The 18,863-nt window shown below is 39.9% G+C and overlaps 1 protein-coding gene across 2 annotated transcripts in view; it reads right to left on the bottom strand.

Moving 5' to 3' along the window:
• kalrna (kalirin RhoGEF kinase a) overlaps positions 1 to 18,863 on the bottom strand; it is a 123,386-nt gene that overhangs the window by 66,881 nt on the left and 37,642 nt on the right. For both annotated transcript variants that reach the window (XM_062402400.1, XM_062402399.1), the window contains exons 4-17: positions 16,564 to 16,756; positions 15,744 to 15,917; positions 15,547 to 15,630; positions 14,772 to 14,903; positions 13,646 to 13,768; positions 11,186 to 11,308; positions 10,689 to 10,880; positions 9,134 to 9,265; positions 8,029 to 8,127; positions 7,754 to 7,885; positions 4,725 to 4,847; positions 1,824 to 2,015; positions 1,530 to 1,699; positions 850 to 1,024 (exon numbers count right to left, since the gene is read on the bottom strand). In XM_062402400.1, the coding sequence (XP_062258384.1) occupies positions 850 to 1,024; positions 1,530 to 1,699; positions 1,824 to 2,015; positions 4,725 to 4,847; positions 7,754 to 7,885; positions 8,029 to 8,127; positions 9,134 to 9,265; positions 10,689 to 10,880; positions 11,186 to 11,308; positions 13,646 to 13,768; positions 14,772 to 14,903; positions 15,547 to 15,630; positions 15,744 to 15,917; positions 16,564 to 16,756 (2,044 nt within the window). The remainder of the gene's footprint in view (positions 1 to 849; positions 1,025 to 1,529; positions 1,700 to 1,823; positions 2,016 to 4,724; positions 4,848 to 7,753; positions 7,886 to 8,028; positions 8,128 to 9,133; positions 9,266 to 10,688; positions 10,881 to 11,185; positions 11,309 to 13,645; positions 13,769 to 14,771; positions 14,904 to 15,546; positions 15,631 to 15,743; positions 15,918 to 16,563; positions 16,757 to 18,863) is intronic.

Here is an 18,863-nt window from a genome sequence, read left to right as displayed (position 1 = left end):
AAGACCGTTTTCGTTGGAATGTTATCGATCTGCGGATTAATTAAGTGACGTCGACTTTGTGATTATTTTTTTTTTGTGTTAGTGTTCTGGCTGAGACGTCAATTGTACCGGCTGTTGAGATCAGATCCTGAAATGGTTGACATCAGTCGAATCATAGCTTTCTAACCATATGCTGCATCAGTACCTAGCTGTACGACGCAGCTAGGTACTGTAAATAACAATGTTTGACGCTTATCGGTAAAGCAGCCCGACCAGAGGACGCCCGCGGGCTGATGCTGCTCAACCCTCTTATTAGCTCTTATCAGCGGCTGCTTGTTTGAATGATCATGATGAATTATCTGAGTGGGCAGACTTTGGGAGAGAATTATCTGAGCAGTTGCTAAGCTTATTGCATTTTTGTGACTTTATCCAAATCATAAATTATAAAGTCTCCACTTCCTCTTACTACCGAGAATTACGGCAAAACATCCCAGATATAAACGCTTCCATTTTCACTTAGCACAGCATTTGAAGCCAGAGTCTGTGCATTAGCGTACAGGGGGAGGGAGGGGGGGGTATCAAGCTAATGCCCGTCACACTCAAATCGCAAGTCATGTCATCCATCTTTATTTACAAACTATGGTCCACATATAAAAGACCTTGGGCTGAGAATTACAGGTCATATCCATGTGGCTTCGGCTGTATTTTTTTGCTGTTAAGTGCTAGGGTGCTACATACATAACAGAATGTGTGAAATAATATAAGACATGAGGTAGTAATACTTGGCGCTGCACTTAAAAAAACGTCAGTATTATAGTCAAAATAATTGTATTTACTTGCCTGAGTTTTAGACAACTGTCCTTAACTAACCTCGATAGTGTACTGCTCAAAGATGCGTAATTGGAGAAAGATGTCAAGTTTGATTTTGCGTTCGTGGAACAGCTCCTCCATCTGGCCTTGGGCCTCGTCCAGCTGCTGCAGCACCCCCTGGATGTGTGCAATGGAACTGCAGTGTGGCGTCTTGTTGGTAGACATGGCAGCATCTCTGCGGAAAGAGACAGAGAACAAATTAATAAACACAAACATACAAGCGACTTTCATTTTATGTAGCTTATTTACGTAATTGTTTAATTGTCATTCTTTGTAAGATTAAATTAATTAATCAGGGAAAGTAATATTTTTTTATCTAAACAACATTTACAGTCCAGAGTTACATTCAGTGACTTTCGCTCAGTAAATAATATAGAGGAATAGATAGAGGAATAGAGGAAGAGAAATACAGAAATGGAGACTTAGGAATGGTTGAAACTTCCACTCAAAATGTATTCATATTTATGTGCCAAGATGTTAATTATTATTCATAATCTTCCCATTTGGCTGAAGGGATTTGACTTTTTAATGATGTTTTAAGTGTAAAATGTATCACTCAAGCTAAATCCTTCTCTTGATTTAATAACATTATAAATATTAATATCGTTACCTGAGCCTCACAATTGATTTTTGTCCCTCTCTAACACCATCATGAATATTAATATGAATTTTCCTTTTACCTGAGCTGCTGTATTAATTCCTCTCCCTCTTTAATCACGTTGAGCGTTGCCTCCAGTGTAGCCGTCTGCTGCTGCTGAAACTGCTGGATCAGAGTCTGTACTGAGTCGACGGAGTCGCAGCAAACTTCATCCAAGAGCTGCTTCTGGAGCTCCTCCATCCATGACCACAGCTGTACACACAGGTGGAAGGATGGAGAGACAGCAGGTTAGTATAGGTGCAATCAGTCGTCTCTGGCAGCAGCATCATGTCTGTGAATGTGTTACTTTGTGACTGTCTGCGTTTGATAGTCTCACCTCCTTAGTGTGTGTGTGGAAGGAGACGGACATGTCAAGGAGCAGCTTCCTGTGTTCAACTCGTCGGACGAAGTCCTGGATCCGGACCTCCAAGTGTCTGGCTGCCTTGTAGATTTCTTCTGGGTCGCACTCTCCAGTCTGAGCCAGCTGCTCAGCCGCCTCCAGCAATTTGTCTGCATTAGTGTATGTGTTCTGAAAAGAGAAGAGGGGACCTTCATTATCATCAACAGCAGCTTTCACTTTACCCTGCCATATACCCTGCCATATCTGCATTTAAATAAACTCTAATAACACGGAAATATCACATACATACATATTTTCCTCACTACCATAACTCACATTTAGATAATTTTGTATTAAAATGTTAATTCCATTTACTGTCAATCAATATCACAACGTTTCCTGTGTCTACGTTCAATTCTCTTCCAAAGAAAGCCCATCTGAGTGTTAAAACTCCTGGCATTCATCAGGGGCCCACACTGGATTAGTGTAGGTCTGTTCTGGTAAACATGAGAGATTATCACTGAAACATTTCACATAAGAAAATATCTGTTGCATCTGAGATATTTGGGACTCCTGGAGGTTTCCGATGTATAACAGCAGAGAGAAATATATATTTTACCAGTTAGGACGCCTGTGGGTATGGTTACAGTATTGGTATCTCAGATGATATAACAGCAGGATTAGTTAGAAGATAAAGATACAATTTAAAGGAGATTATTAGACTCTGTTGCGTGACTGGTTTGGTTGTGGGTAAGGATTGTAAAAGGGAGATGACAGCAAAGCAGATTTAACCCTGTTACGTGAACACAGAAGCGTGAACGTGAGACTTTAGGACATCAAAGACTGTAATATCGGTATCAGAACTGCTGCCCAAAAATCCATTTCCATTAGGCTTTAGCAACCAACCGCTGATACTCTAGTGACCACACATTGCCATTGTCTTGGCATCAATACAGGCAACCGCCCAGAGGAACCCTGCCAATCAACATCCTAGCAACTGTCTACAAACATGAGAGCCACCTGAAAAGCATCAGCTACCAACAACCCAGTTTTCTTTGCATTATATTTTCCATACCGTGGTAATGTTATCACTCTACAATAGCCAGAATAAGCTTAGTTTTAGATCTGACCTCCCTGTCAACCAACCACAGTTGGTATGAAGCACTGACAAACCTCCTTGGGGAAATTAAAATCCAAGGCAGTGAGAAGAAGCTGGTGAATTACGGCTTTAATATGAGTGAATGAGATCTGGGTTCTCATTAAATTTATTTCATGACTAGTTGGTTTTACCGGCAAAGCAGACAATCAGGTGTAGAGGATGAGAGCTGAGATAAAAAAAAATAGCAGTGATGATGGTAAAATGACATTAAGGCTCTTAGAGTTAAACACAAATATAAGTACATACAAACACTCTACTTAAAATGAACGCTCATATGCGCCCTCATATACACTAAAGGAGACACCTGAGACGACCCTGTTTTCTCCACTTCAGGAACAAAACGGTCAATAATCAGAAATGTTTCTTTGTGTCTTCGTGTTAACATGCGTGAGAAACTATCAAAGTGCACTGTGAGTAAACAAACTTATGTATTCATGTCTCGTCTTGCATCTTAAACGAGCACAAAATGTATTAATGTTATGTATATTGGTAAGAGGAGAGCTTTGCCAGCACATCACCACAAACTGCAGAGAAACGCTAATAAGGGAAAAGCGGAGTAAGAAGGAAACATCTGACCCAATTAAAGCTGATTCACAGCAGGTTATAAAAATTAATCCTAATCCAGAGTGTAAACATCACATAACAGAGCTACACGCTCTTTTATGGGATTGGCATTCACACTTTTATAGGATTATCACAGTACTAAAACTCCACTGACCAAAGTGGGGAAATTATTTATTAATTACCATGGATTCTGAATAAATTCAATGTTAATATAGTTAAGACTCTGCTGTATGCCATTAGACCGTTGTTCTTTTTAACTAGAACTAAAAAGCACTAAAATATAGCCACTTGTTGAAGAACAGCCTGAAAATGAAAACATATTGGTGGACTGAGATGACATTGGTCAGGTGGACACAACAAGAGCGGAAAAGAAAGAGAAGGAAAATGATAAACTGAGGAAGGAAAGAAGAAAGAGAAGTCAAGTACAATTTGTCATCCATCCTATCCATGGTGTCACACGTACAAAAGGTTATTGGAATCCAATTTAGCTGGGAACCATGGCAGTGTATGTCTGTGTGTGTCTGTGTATAACCTTATTTTATACTGTCATGTGCTATCTGAGGACTTACATTACTTAAAACCATATCATAGTAGACAAATTCATTCACATCACTTTCAGCGTCAAACACTTTAAGGCTTTATTTGGATTTGAAATATTTTTTTTTTACTTTCCACAACATTTCCAAATTCTCATCTTCTGCAGCCTTGTCTTTGCCTACCACATTTTGCTCATGTTCTCTAAACTTCCTCTGAGACCTAAAACCGGTTTTGATTTCATCTTTATCCCCAAAATCTCAGTGCCAGTGTTTCCTACATGATCGAGCGCAGCACTGAAATTCAGGCATGGATAACATCTTCCGATTTTTTTTAGAATAGGCTTGTAACCATAAATGGTTATGTCGAAGCGTATCTTCATGCTTCCTGCCACCAGCAACCATGGTGGTTTTGAAAATTTGGGATTAATCAAGGCAGATCACTAACAGATGTTTGCAAGAAAGGCGACTAAACATTTCATAAAAAAACGAAATACTTCATGATTTTCGTGGTAGAAGAGGATCTTTAAGGATGTAATGTGGCAAACAAAACATAGCGACACATGGAGCCACAGGTTAGATTGTTTTTACTGTTAAAATAAAGCACATGAGTCGCTCTTTCCTTTCAGTAGACAGACTCACCTGAGCTACATCTTCAAAGTCGTCGTGTCTTTTCTGCAGTGCTCGGGCTCGGTGAAGGGATTTCCCGACACCAGTGTGTTTGCTGAGGAAAGCTTCGCCGTGGTTTTCAATCCAGTCCATCACCTGCATCAGAGAGAGAGGAGACAGCGATCGTCTTCAGATCATCTTCAAACACACACTCAGGATCAAAGGTAACCTGCGCAAAATATCGTATTCCTGGCACTGCACTCCTTTTTTTTTCTCACAGGGTTCGTACAGATCAGCAGCACAAAATGGTCCCAGGCCTAATGAATTAGAAATGGATCAGATGAAACCTTCATAATCTGAGAGGGAAATGTAGGTCACTGCAGTCGAGAAGAACAGGAGATGTTGTATATTCTGCGCCATTAGACGACTGCAGGCCAAACTTGAGCAGGTGCCATCCTGCTTTGTGGTGCATTTTCTACAATGTTGGAATCTTTTGGGGTCACCAGCCGTAAGTGAACGTCCAGGCACGTTAATGAGTTAATGATGTAGTTGGAACGAGGCCTGTGATTGCTTTAAATATGATGATTAGAATTGTTAAATCTATGCAGAATGTAAGTTTAAGAGTAAAAAAGTAAGAGTTGACATTTCTTGGTGCCTATTAGGATCCAAGCAGCAGCGTTCTGAGGTAGTTTACATAACATCTTCACACTCTCCTCCCTGTGTAAGTGTACACATATTTTTCTGCTGACATAGCTTGACATTTAAGTACATTTTTGGTTTGACCTACACAACCCCCTGTCCGCGACCGCATCTTAAAACAGCAGATCAAGCTTTGGAGAAGGGACTCCTCCTCTGCACCAACAAAGCATTAACCCATCACCTCATCTGGGCCTTGAAGGCGCAGCGTGTACGAATGAACCGTGCTGTAACTCATCACCTTAGCATCGTGCAGTCGGTCCAGCTGGAGCCACAGAGAGGTCAGAGCCAGGTTGTAACATACAAACTGAAACATGCCGACTGCAGCTGGACTATCTTTGTTTGAATGTGCAACTAAAGCTGCCAAATGAAACTACACACCCAATATGTTCTCTTTAGCACCTCTCTCTCTCACTCTTCCCCTCTGGGGTCACATATATTCTGTAGTGTTACAACTCTGCCCTGAATAAGGCCTGTTTTCACTGATTTATAGGCTATTGGTATGAGCACACTCTCTCTCTCGCTCCTTGTCTAAATTCCTATGTACTGTATATCTCTCACCCACTATGTGTCTCTCTCTCCGGGGTCTCATAGAAAGTGATGCATGACGAGTTCTGCAGGCAACGCTCTGTGTTCAATGAATTTCTAATCTATTGATATGAACTCTTTTCACTTGCGTTTTGTATCTTTTGACTTCTCCTCAACACTCCCTCACTCTATCTCTCTCTCTTGGGTCACATATAAATGTTTGTATGGCTCAGGCCCAATGCCCTAATTCTCTCTGCTGAGGTTATGTTACAATAGTTCTCTCTTAAATTAATTGTGTGTGGGTGTTTGTATGTGTTTGCGTGTGTCTGTGTGTGTATGTGTGTGTATGTGTGTGTGTGTGTGTATTCCCAAACTACTGAACGTGACCTAGAAAAATAAGCAATATTTAGGTTTACATGGAAACAGCAGCGGTGTGGAGTTTGAAGAGTGGTTTTATTCTGCTGCTTAAATATGAATATAATGACTGTAACTGACACTTTTTGTTATTGGTGACAGGAAATATCAATATATATATCAATGATAGCTGATACAAATTTGAAGAAATTACCTAAAGTCAGACTTGAGATATCATGTTCAAGATATGGCGGGATTGAGGCTGCAACTTAATATTTTTTTCGCAATTGTATCTTTATTTCCTAATTTTCAATGAATCAATCTTGGTTTGAGTCACTGAATTGTCTGGAAATACCATAGATAAAGATCCTAAAACAGAAAAACAGGTTAAGCAGAAGGAAATTGGCTCAAGCCCAGACGTGTTTTTTGTAACGAAGTGATGAAAACAGAATATAGAGAACTGGCAAATATTCAAAATTTGTGTTTATATTATAAACAACTCAAAATATGACTTGTTTTGCGAAAAAGTTGACAGTTTACTTTTATTTATTTATTTATTTATTGTTTCACCAATAGACTAGACTGAAATCTCATTTCCTGACAACTGCATCATTTATCTGTTATACTGTCCTTGCTTGCAGATGTTACACATTAACATCTGTAAATCGTAACTGGCTGTGCTGTTCCTGTTTTAGCCTGTTTCTGGAAAAACATGAACATCATTGGCTGCGATTCTTGGCGACACTTTCAGGGGCTGATTTCAGCTGCTTTTCATCGGCGTCACTGTGTGTTGACTTGTTACTGTACTGTACTAAAAATGCAGGTGAACATGTGGATTGAAGGATTTTCACTCATGTCAGGTTTATTAGGTTGTACTTCATTCCTACGACATGAGTGTTAAAGCCACGATAAATCATGTTGAAGTAATGGAACAATACTCGCAACCTATTCCCACCCCAATGATGACATTCACTGTGTTTAGTTATAAATAGCCTTCATAAATTTAAATTCTGAGCCTCTGAATATCTATACAAAATCCAGTAATCTGGGGCGACACCTTTCCAAACCCACACAGTCTGCTTGTCTTTCAAATGTCAGCAGTGGTACAAGCAAGAGCTTATGATTCTATCTGAGGCATTTTCATGTTACACAATATGTGTCACTGGGACAACAATGAATATCCGAGCTGTGGTGATTCTAGTCTGCACTGCTGAGAAAAGTCCACGACACACACTCACGCGACTGTGGTCTGCTCCCTTGATTACATGCTTACGTAGAAGATTACATGCTTTACCGTGGTTTGAAAGAATTCTGCAACCTCATTGAATAAAACTTTTACAAACCCCCTTCAATAAACTCAAAACGGCAATAAAATGTAGTGTTTTACTTGTGTAGGCACCAGAAGTGTGTGTGTGTGTGTGTGTGTGTGTGTGTGTGTGTGTGTGTGTGTGTGTGTGTGTGTGTGTGTGTGTGTGCTCACACACCTGCTGGACGTCCTGCTGGAACACACACAGCTGCAGTCTCTGGTGCAGTCGGACCTTTCGGTGCTGCCAAATGTTTTCCAGACGCCGCTGATGATGGAGAACTTCATGAACCACATCCAGGATGCAGTGAACCTGCAGAATAACACAAAAGCTAAGACAATTTTTATATACTGTAGAACTTTTTCTATTTAATTTACAAAATGTAAAGCTGCTTCTCTTTTGTAATTGGCCAGCATAGAAAGCCCTTAAACACAAGTGAAGTCAATAGCACTGACCGCTTTGGAGTAATTGGCACTGGCTGTCAGCGAATCAGAGTTGCCGGGACTCAGAGGCCTCTGGAGGACATCCAATAGGGCTTTGCCATCCTGACTCACCTGGACACACAGACAGAGGTCGGTCACAAAGAGATTACAAAAGCAATGCACAGAGACAGAGAGAAAGAAACAACAAAGAGATAAAGACAGAAAGAAAGAAAGACAAGTAGACAGGTCATGTATTTTCTGCTTTGCAGATCTTTTCCTTCCTTTCCTCTCTTTGATATATAAATCATTCTGCATCTCATTGTTTACAGCACATCTTGCTCCAGTTTCTCATCCTGAGATATTTGTATTGTTTAGATTTTTTTTTCGTTTCTATTTTGCAACCACTGCATGCTAGAAACATCATGAACAATTGCTTGCTGTAGGAAAAATTGTAAAAGATGTCTGGAGGGACTCAGACATTTGCATTCTCACATACAGCCTCTCCAGATAATTTCAGGAGAAGTTCCAGACTTCTATGCTTGTCTGAAAGCAGCTAAATTGTTTCTTGAATCAGGTCATGGGTAGAAGATAAAATACTTTGTAAGCGTGTCACTTTTTGCAGCAGGCTCACACAAAACCATGCAGTCATAGCTCGCCAAGCTGAACCAAGGCTTTGAGTGTGTGTCCGTGTGTGTGTGTGAACCTATCTTTCCACAGACAACCATGAATTGAAGTAACAGTTTTTCTGAAGATACAAGATCAGACCGAAGCAAAGAGCACAGAAGAGCAGGAGACTTCAAAGACAAATTTTAGTGGAACACAGTTTTTTTTTTCTTCCAGACAGCAGATCTGGACAGTGGGGGTGCAGCAAGTGATCAACACCACCCTGTCATCACAGCCAATCACAGCCAGCTGCACTCTGCTGGTGCACAGCAACCCTTTAAAAAGAACTGTCTGTGAATGGTGAACTGAGACTCCATGCTTCATACGTTTAATTTAGAAACCAAATTGAATTTTGTCAAATCGAATTTTGGTCATTTAGATTTGAGTGTAACGCTGGCCAAAGCCTCCGTGGGCTGCTCGTACAGCCTGCAGTTACAGATCCCAGTTAATGGGTTCTCTGGGAATGTGGATTTACCTCAGTGTAAGCCTGGGTTACCTGCTCGTACAGGCTCTGGTGGCGGTGGATGGCGAGCTCCAGCTCCTGCATCTCAGAAGGTAACCCTCCCTCACTGCAGACTTTACACCAGGCCTCCACCTCCGACAGGAACTGAGGAAGCAGATAAAAACACATTGGAAATCATACAAAGAGTGAAGTTGTATGCCTTCGACCAAGAGTGCAGTTTGACTTTTTTTCCAGACTCATATGATGTCATATGAGTTCACCTTGACCTCTGGCCACTGAAATCTAATAAAAATGTGAAGGAGCCAAAAAGTATTATTTGTGAGGCCAGTGTGACCTTGATCTTTGACCTTTAACCACCCGACTCATCAGATAATCCTTGAGTCAAAGTGAAGATTTCTGGAAAATTTGAAGAAATTTCCACAAGGTGTTCCTGAGATATTACGTTCACAAGGCAGCAAATGTGTTTAGTGAGGGCACAAAAAACTTTCTTTAAGGCGTTCTTGAGATATCGTATACAGAAGAATGGAACAACTTAAAAAGTACTGTCCACTGTCAGGCCTTCACTATGTCACAGTTACATTTTGTCCTGGACCTTGTTTTTTCTGATATTTGTCCAAAGCATATAGCGGTGTGGTGCCACGACATTTGCTGTAGGTATTCATCATACCTATTCAAAGAAATGTAATTATTGTAATTTGTATTGGTAACTGTGTGCTGCTGGGACATTTCCGGTCTGTGTTAATTTCCTTTCCTGAAAATGTACTTAGAAATATTACATAAGGTTCAGGTTTTCACTCTTCTCTTCCGTTTACTCAGTGAAGCCAGTTTTCTTGTGCTCGTCTCTCGTTCCTCGTCTTGTGTTTCATCTCTCATCCTGACACATGTTTTGTTTTTTTACTGTTTCTCTCTATCTCAGTCTGAGCCAAGCCTCTCTCTGCCCCCAACCTCTCTTCCTCTCTCCCTCTGTTACTCTTTCATGTGCTGCTCTCCCTCAAATGTACACTTGTAGCTAATGTCAGAGGCCCAGCAGGAATCAAACAAGTCCCATCTGTTGCCATGTCAACCTTCCAGGAATCAGCAGTGGAGCAGTTTGATTTATTAAATATAATCAGACATACAAAAAAAATTGCATTTACATTTTACATTCTGGACAAGCGTCTGCTGCAGAGAGACCCCGAGATTAGATAGTTAGCAGATCAGCAGCAGAGCCGCAGCGCCAACAGCAGTCTCACAGTAAGTGGAACATCTTTTCTTCTAATAACAGAGAATTGAAAGGGGAGATCTTACATCAGCGTAGGATGATTCACCATTGTGTTTCTACAAGAGAGTATTTGGGCCACTTAAAGGGGAATTTGGCACATCTGCACCACATTATCATATATTTTCTTAATATTACGTCCTTCTTCTCAATTATGACTGTATTCGATCACGACCTTACACTCAAAATCAATGAATTCTGTCCTTCATAATCATCTTCAGTCTTCAGTTTCCACCTAGTGCTTGCTGTGTAAAGAAGTATCCTCACTACTCTTTGCAAAGTTCAGTTCAGTTAAATGTTTTGCCTCACCTGTTCAGCCTTCTGGTGAAAGACAGACGACATGGCGAGGATGGTGGAGCGCTCGTCTAGCGCAGCAGCAAAGCTTTTCCAGTCCTGATCCAGCTGACCTGAGATCTGTTTTATCTGTGTGGAGGCGTAGTGACCAGCCTCAGCCAGACGGCTTGCCACTGACATGATTCTGTTGATGTTTACATAAGCATTCTGGGATAGATAAAGATAAAATGCATTCATTATTTAATTATTGAATTTACATTGCATAAAATACTGAGTTGAGACACTAACATCTTTATAAAGGATGCTCCTAAAACACTCAATTATATAAATATGTAAATAATCTAATTAAGTCTTGCTATTGTACATTTACACATATTTGTCATATTAAACTGTACCCAAGAAAGTTCTATGTTTTTAGAATTTTATTTAAGTGTATTTTCATTTCATGCTATGACATGCAGTGATGTACAGTGATGTAATGTTAGATTTATGATTTTAAAGACATTATCTACCATGGAGTTCATGGCAAAGTGGTTGTGTTGAGTCTGCAGCTCCACAGCAAGTTGGTAAGCACGGCCGATCTCTGTGTGACTCTGTAGGAAGAGTTCCTTGTTGTGGCTGATCCAGTCAAACATCTGCACACACACAAAAACACACACTCACACATGAAAACCTTATTAACATGTTAACTACCACTGTAAATACAGAGAGCCTTGCACTGGAACAGAAAGTTGCATCAGGAATAAACGCAAACCATCTGCTATGTGAAAAGAAACAAGAGACCACAAGATCATTTTCAATAACAAAAATAAGTGTTATTTTCTCCGTTTGTTGACTTCGTCTTCACCAGTTGATAGGCTTAAAGCCTGAGAGGCCAGGACAACCTTCACGCTCTCTCCTATGTCTGAATCAATCTTGCCAGACAGATGGAGGCGGGGGGTGGTGGCCCTGCATGATCACCGTGGTCATCACCACATTTACAGGGCCCTTTTCTCAAGCAGTGTTTTCCACAGTAAGACCTCAATGTCAGGTCTGACCGCACTGTAAACGCGTCCGCACACCCCCGCAGCTACTCCTTACTGATGTGGACTAAACTGTTTTCTTATTCCTCTCTGTTTGCATGACAATAAATGTTACTGCTCCTTCATGTGGATTTCTGTGTGAAACAACACAAGTGTTGTGTACATTTTGTACTTCCATCAACAACACTGGGGCTACTACAACACTTAAAGCTCAGTTAGACAGGACTAAAGGTTAACATGGTTGAGACGATCTTAATCCATGTTAATAACCTTGCTCATCATTCAGTACCTTTGCCATGTTTACTGGTGTATCTGTATCCACTCATCTGAAAAACAAACCCTTTATACCTGAAAGTCTGAACCGAGCTTCATGTCTTTGTTCCATTGTTTTGGATCTGGTTAGTTTTGATTTCACATTGTAATTTAGGGAGCGCACTGAATTATTTTGTCCTGTCATCATCACTGAAATGGGTTGTGTCAACCTACACTTGTGATTGGTTTGCAGATGGGCGTGCGTCTGGAGATAAATGAATGAACCAGTTAAATTGAGCCATTTGGTTGCCATGGTAGCAGCATTATGGTATGACTACCAGCTTCAGCACCTTCAGGCGCAGTAGACCACACTACTTTAAATGCACGAAATTAACCTCCTCATTGTTCAAACATTATATTGGAGGAGGAGAAGACTGCAGCTGCTTGCTCTTCTTTTTATTCTTTTATTGTTTATGTTGTCGCTACTTCCCGTTTCAAAAATCTATCTATCCAAAACGGTGTTTTTTACTCTGCAAATGAGCCGAACCATGGCTCAGTTTGATCCAGACCCAGACCACCTCTGACCTTTTTGGTTTCCAGACCTAACTGAAAAGGCTGAGGGTAGGTGTGAATGAGGGGGAATTGTCTGGGGCATGAGGGTTTTTCCTGAACCTGATTTTTGTAACCTCCTGAATGCTTGTGTTTATCTGGTGATTTAGAATTTTCTTTCCAGTGTTGACGTCATTGTTTACATGATTGTTGCTATGCTGCATTCAGGATATAATGGTAACTTTTGGTGTGTAGATGTTACACATCAGTATATAGTAATCATACTCATCATCTATGCAGGTATTTAGTGATGTGTTCGAATGCAGCATTTTTACTTTTACTAGTCTGGTAATGTTTACAAAAGAAAAATATTTGAGAGAGCGTGATGTTTCCATATATAGTATTTTGGACTAAAACTGAAATAGTTGCGTGCTGTCGTAAACAGGCTGGTATGTTAATGATGAATGGAATCCAAACATTCACCCGCAACTGCAGCTAATCACTTCACTGATGTAAGCGAAGCAGTGCTGGCTGATTTTCAACTGGATTCACTGCTCACTGTTCCTGTGTTTAGACAAATGCTAAAGGATATTTCTTTTTGGGCGCCTTGAAGTTTTTCGGAGGCATATACAGTAACACAGATAAGATGAAAAGAGGAGAGAATTAAATATATATAATGAAACTGTCCTGGAGGCAGGAATATATACAAAAGTTAAAATCCAGGATGAACCTGAACATGAAGTTATATCGGAATTGAGAGCAAAAAGTACATCTGCCCTTTAACTTAATAATTAAGGTCACAATATGATACTACATATCCTTGTGGCAAATATTATGGTATTAACCTTTGTAACCTTTAACCCTTTTTATAGATTACACAATAGCAAATATTTAGCTTTTAATGATCAGCACATTTACTGTGATGATTAATTCAACACTTTCCCTGTGCAGCAAATATCTGAGGGCGGTTTCACAGTAAAACGCTGCTGGCCATCAGATGTATAGGTTAAGACACAAAGTAACTAGAAGGTTTCATTGGAGGTCTTTAATATGAAGCAGTTTCAAGAATATAATAAAGCACGCTCCATTTTTTTTCCAAAACCACACATCCCTAGCGATGATTTCTGCTCCGTCTCAGGTGAGACTCACCTTCTCTGCGTCCTGTTCGAAGAGGCGGAGCTGGAAGCACTGGTCCAGCTTGAGCTTTCTGACGTGCCACATTTGATGGAGGTGCTGCCGCGTTGAGTGGAGCTTATCCAGCAGACTGGCCACCTGGTGAAATTAAATAATCAAGTATTGTTAGATGATGTTTCTAATGATGTGAGACTTATTTAGAGTTCAGCTGTTTACGTAGACTGGTTTCATGATAGATCATAGCAGAAAAACATGCCATAGTTCATGGTCCGACGATTTGTCTGAATAAATAAAACATATAGTGTTTATTTTATCCTCCACTTTAATATTGCCAGTGTGAACATTTAATGTTTAAATAAAACACTCTTTCACTTTTTATGTGATGGGAGCTATCATTCAAGTGTTTTCTTTGGTTTGCTATCCAGTCAAACACAACTCTAAATTCCATTTTTTTCTTTATTTTGCTTTTAAATTGCACCAATGTGTCATGTAAGAATAAGCAGATCCAGTCTCCTGACATACCACTAGCCTGTCAGATCCTTTGAGTATTTTAAACAATTTATTCATTGTTAACTTATTTAAAACACAGTTGTTTCCTTGAGAGGCGGTTATATTAAATCAGGTCTACACTTCAGAATTTAAGTAGGTAAGACATTAGAAGTCCTGTATCTTTTAAGCCTTGTATTAAAAATGCATTAAATGCATTCCTCTGTTTGTAATGTACAGTGTATCTACTTCATGCAAACAACCTGAGAATTGAAACCCAATGAGCTCTTACACAACCCCTGCAGAGCCCTTCGGTTAACAAGCTAACGAGCTAACATGCTGCGTGTACTTCTCATTAACTGTACTGAGAGTTGAGGGCCTGAGGAAATAAAAGAGACTACGCACCTAATCAGTGATTATACTATAACCTACTTCTGGTGTTTGTTGGTGTATGTGTTTAAGAAAGTAGAAATAAATCATTGTATTTTTCAACAATCAAGAAGCTTTGAACCATTGAATCTTTCCCCTTTTTTTTTTATCCCTCGACATGTTTAGAGGCCTTTTTACCATTTGCATTTTTAAAGAGATAATATCAATGTGCTCTGTAACCAGCCAGTTTAATTTCCAGCTGGGGTGAACTTCCCTGGGGAATTACCTTGGGCACCAGGCTCTGGAAGTCAGCAGAGCCAGATATGCAGTTCCTCCCTGAAAAACCATCACTTGATCGGATACACTGCAGCAACCTCTGGCCTTCCCGGTCCAACTCCTCAATTGGAGCCTTCAGCACCTACAGAAGAGGAGGAGAAGACCGTACAATGTTTTTAATGGCTTGTATAACCATAGCCACGTTTAGACCATAGCTACATTAAGACCATAGGAACTTTCCCCCGGAACTTGGAACATTATCCGGAACCCCTCACGTCTGCAACAAAGGGACCAGGGTCTAAATTAGGTAGAATATCCTATATCCACAGACAAAATTACCATCTAGGGAGGTATTACTTCATAAATGTACCAGAAGTTTGGAATGGGACTTGCACTAGGAACCATACTTGATTGGTTCATTACTAGAATATTGAGTGTTAGTGGTGCTTATATCTTTTCCAGTAAATCAAATACACCAGCAGAACTACAATCTGAATCTCCTCCATGTTTTATTTTGTTGTAGTGTTGCTTGGTTTATATAGCATTGTCATTGTTTATGAATTTTCTGAATTACCTCTGCCTTATGAACAGGAATGGAACAGCTCTTTGTAGCCACCAGTTGTTCATACGTCAGCAGTCTAATCTGCCTTATCGAACCCGGTCTTTAGACAGCAGTTATACTATAAGTTCCTGGTATTAAAAGTTTTACTTTCAGTCGAAGCACATAATGTCTTAAACATGAATTGTCTTTATATGTTTCTGTCCTAAAAGTACCTCTCTCTCACCTTTTTCTTAAGTTGTGTGTGTTCCTCAATCAAGCGACGAGATCCCTCCACATCTGCAGGAAACTCCTTCTTGGACAGAAGCTCCTGCAACACACAGCACACCATCATAATACTGGGATGGACAGCTCCTTCGATCCGTTAAAACCATCCACACATCTTTCCCTGATTAGCCGTTCATTGGTCTGTCCACCACCCACCTGCAGGTCCTCAAGTCGAGACAGCAGGTGAACAGCACTGGTCATGAACTCCTCCAGAGATACTCTCAACTCCATCCACTCATCGTGGTTGTAGTCCAAAGACCCCTCAAAGTCATCTGTCAGCTGGGAGGGATCCACCAGTTTGGCCAGACCTTCAACTGACACCATACTGGTCTGATAAAACAGAAACAGAAATTCAAGAATAAGAAAATACAAACTGCTGGAGGTTATGCAATTCTGACTTATGAATGAACTAGTGATGTGATTTTCTAAATTGAGAGTGGAAACCCTGCCCTGATTTATATTGCATGAAAAGGTTTCAGCTCCTAAGCTAAATTGTTAACTAACCAACACCACATATTATTTAAAAGCTAAACCGAAACGTTGGCTAACACAAGCCAACTAATAGCTAGTTTTAGTGAAGTGTTAGCTAATTTAACCAAATTGTTTTACCTGCCAAACTGAACGGTTTGGTACAGCAACTGTTCAAAACGACAAATATCACCAGCAAAATGTCGCCATTAGCTAACCTGATTCAAACACAAGTCAACAATTATCTAACCATGAATTTTTACCTATTAAATTTAGCTGTTAGCTTAGATAAAATATCTTAAACTCATACATTAACAAACCAAATATCTTACCTTAAAAATGAAGCTTTTAGAAAACAGGATTCAAAGGTGATGCAACTAAATATCTAATTATGTATTTTAACCTGAAATGTCGCATTTTCTGTTTCAGCTTTAGCCAAAAATCGTTTCAGTGAAATACCCAAACACTTCACAATCTTTGGTTCATCATTGAAACAAAGCCTACTGACCTCGAAGGAGAACTTTGCGCTGCCAAAGTTTGTTTTCTGCTTCTGCCAGAAGTTGTCCGGTTTGATGATAAGCGCCACACAAATCTCTGCAGGGAAGAACTCCTGCAGCGTCTTCAGCAGGGGCTTGATCAGTTCCCACTTTGACCCTCGCATGTCGATGATTACAGTGAAACCGCGTTTACATACGTCCTCACTGAGAAAGACATGAAGAGGGTGACAGGACGGAATGAAACCATGGAGAAAGATAATGCAGTAGGTTAGAAGAAACAGGAAAATGTATTCAAAATCCTAAACTCAACGGACTAATTAACTAAGAAAATTACAAGTGAACCAGTCATAGATAAGGTAGTAGTCTGGCGAGCTTGCAGAAAGTCAAGCATCAGGAAACAATTAGGCCATCAAATTATCTGCATTAGTTTCCTTTCATCTCCTTTAATATTTCGCACTTCGATGAGTAAACTGGAATACCACCCTGCAGTTGTATGCCTTTGCTAACCATAACAGCTTCAGTCTACATACATTTCTTCCAGATACATATGAGGTCACCATGACATTCGACCTTTGAAAACTGAAATCCAACCTAACTTAATCTTTGACAATGGGTCAAATTTAAATTCCCTAAAGGTAGACTTGATATCGGGTTCAAAAGGCCAAAAATATGTTTTGCGAGGCCACCATGACCTTTGACCACCCTAATGTTAATAGGTTAATCTGCGAATATATAAGTGTAAGTATACGTTTGTGGCAAAGTTGAAAGGATTTTATCGAAAGAGTTCTTGAGACAACGTGTTCCCAAAGCATACAAGGTCATCCTTGTACCCAAGTTAATGATTTTAGCAAATTTGAAGAAAAGTCTCTAAAGCTGTCCTTGAGATATTGAGTTCACAAGACCAAATAATGTGTTCTGTGAGGTCACAGTGATCTCGACCTTTGACCTTCCCCCACCACATTCTAATCAGTTCATCTTTGAGTCAAAGTGAACATTTGTACCAAATTGCAAAGGATTCTCTGCAGATCCTCTTGTTTTATAAGTTCACAGCAACCTTGACTTTGACCACTAAAATGTCCTTCTGCCATTACGGAGGAATGAAGGGTGTAGCAGGTATTTAGCCGTGAATGGTTTCCATCACCTTATTTTCTACACAAATCTCTGTATCCCCTCGAGCTCTGGAGGCTTGTCAGTGAAGTGTCAGTCAGAAACAAAAACAAAGGTGAATGAATAGCTATGTGCTAACGAGATACTCGTAACAGGTTTTATAACCAACTGCACACTTCAAAACAGCCTGAATGAGATACAATTGTTTGTTTGACCAAAAGATCAAGATAATTCTGAAAAATGTATATTTGGTGTTATTACAGAAGGAATACATTTTTAGTGTTTCTCCAGTGCGATTACAGAACCCTTTACGAGCAAAGTCACCATGCCGCCTTAAAATACAACTACTTTGCCATTGATAAGCCAACCTTTCAACCATCAGAGCTGAAGTACGCTGCAGTACCACTGACGCTGCCTTCCTCCATCAATGAACAGCTTGTAAACAGTCTCCCCCAAACTCCAGTGAATTCAGCTACTGATTGGGGAGTTAAAATATACTGAAATGACCTCACCACCACAAACACACCGACACACCGACACACAAACACACACTCAGTCTCTATTCATTTAAATTCAGCAGCGGCACATCCATCATAATCTGCCTCAGACTCTACCCGTCACCATGGAAACAGCAGCTCGATTAGCAGGGTGAAGCCGAGCGGGGCTGATTGGGATCGAATAATAATACAGAAGTTTGGGTCAATAACACTGTGTTCTCATCACCCAGGTAAGTGTGGTTACATGCACATCAGTTTCCCATTGCAGCTGCTGGATGGGAAACTCTCCCGAGAGCTCGTCCAAGGACACTCAAACTAAGTCATGCAATGAAAGGCCTGCTTTTTCATTTTGTTATGACAGAGAATATCAACACTTTTTAGTAGATGAATATGAGTACTTGATGTGAGAGTGTCCTTGAATGCACCACCAAGGAGTTATTAAAATAGGTTGCAGCTTAGTTGCACCACAAGCGAAAAAGTGAATGCCTTCCTTTCTGTATAGATCTGTTGGTTTTTAATGTATCAACCTTAATATGTTATCATAGATAAGTGCTATTAAATAAAGTTACATTATTATTATTTTATTTATTTTTTTAATTATTATTATATACTGTATATATATATATATATATATAAATATATAGGTATATTGCAAGGTATATATGTATATTTATACCTTGCAATATAAATATACATATTTATATAAA

The sequence above is a fragment of the Platichthys flesus genome, chromosome 13 (assembly GCF_949316205.1).
Source record: "Platichthys flesus chromosome 13, fPlaFle2.1, whole genome shotgun sequence".
Lineage (NCBI taxonomy): Eukaryota > Metazoa > Chordata > Actinopteri > Pleuronectiformes > Pleuronectidae > Platichthys > Platichthys flesus.
Note: the sequence above shows the minus strand (reverse complement) of the source record. Positions and strands in the feature narration are given on the sequence as shown.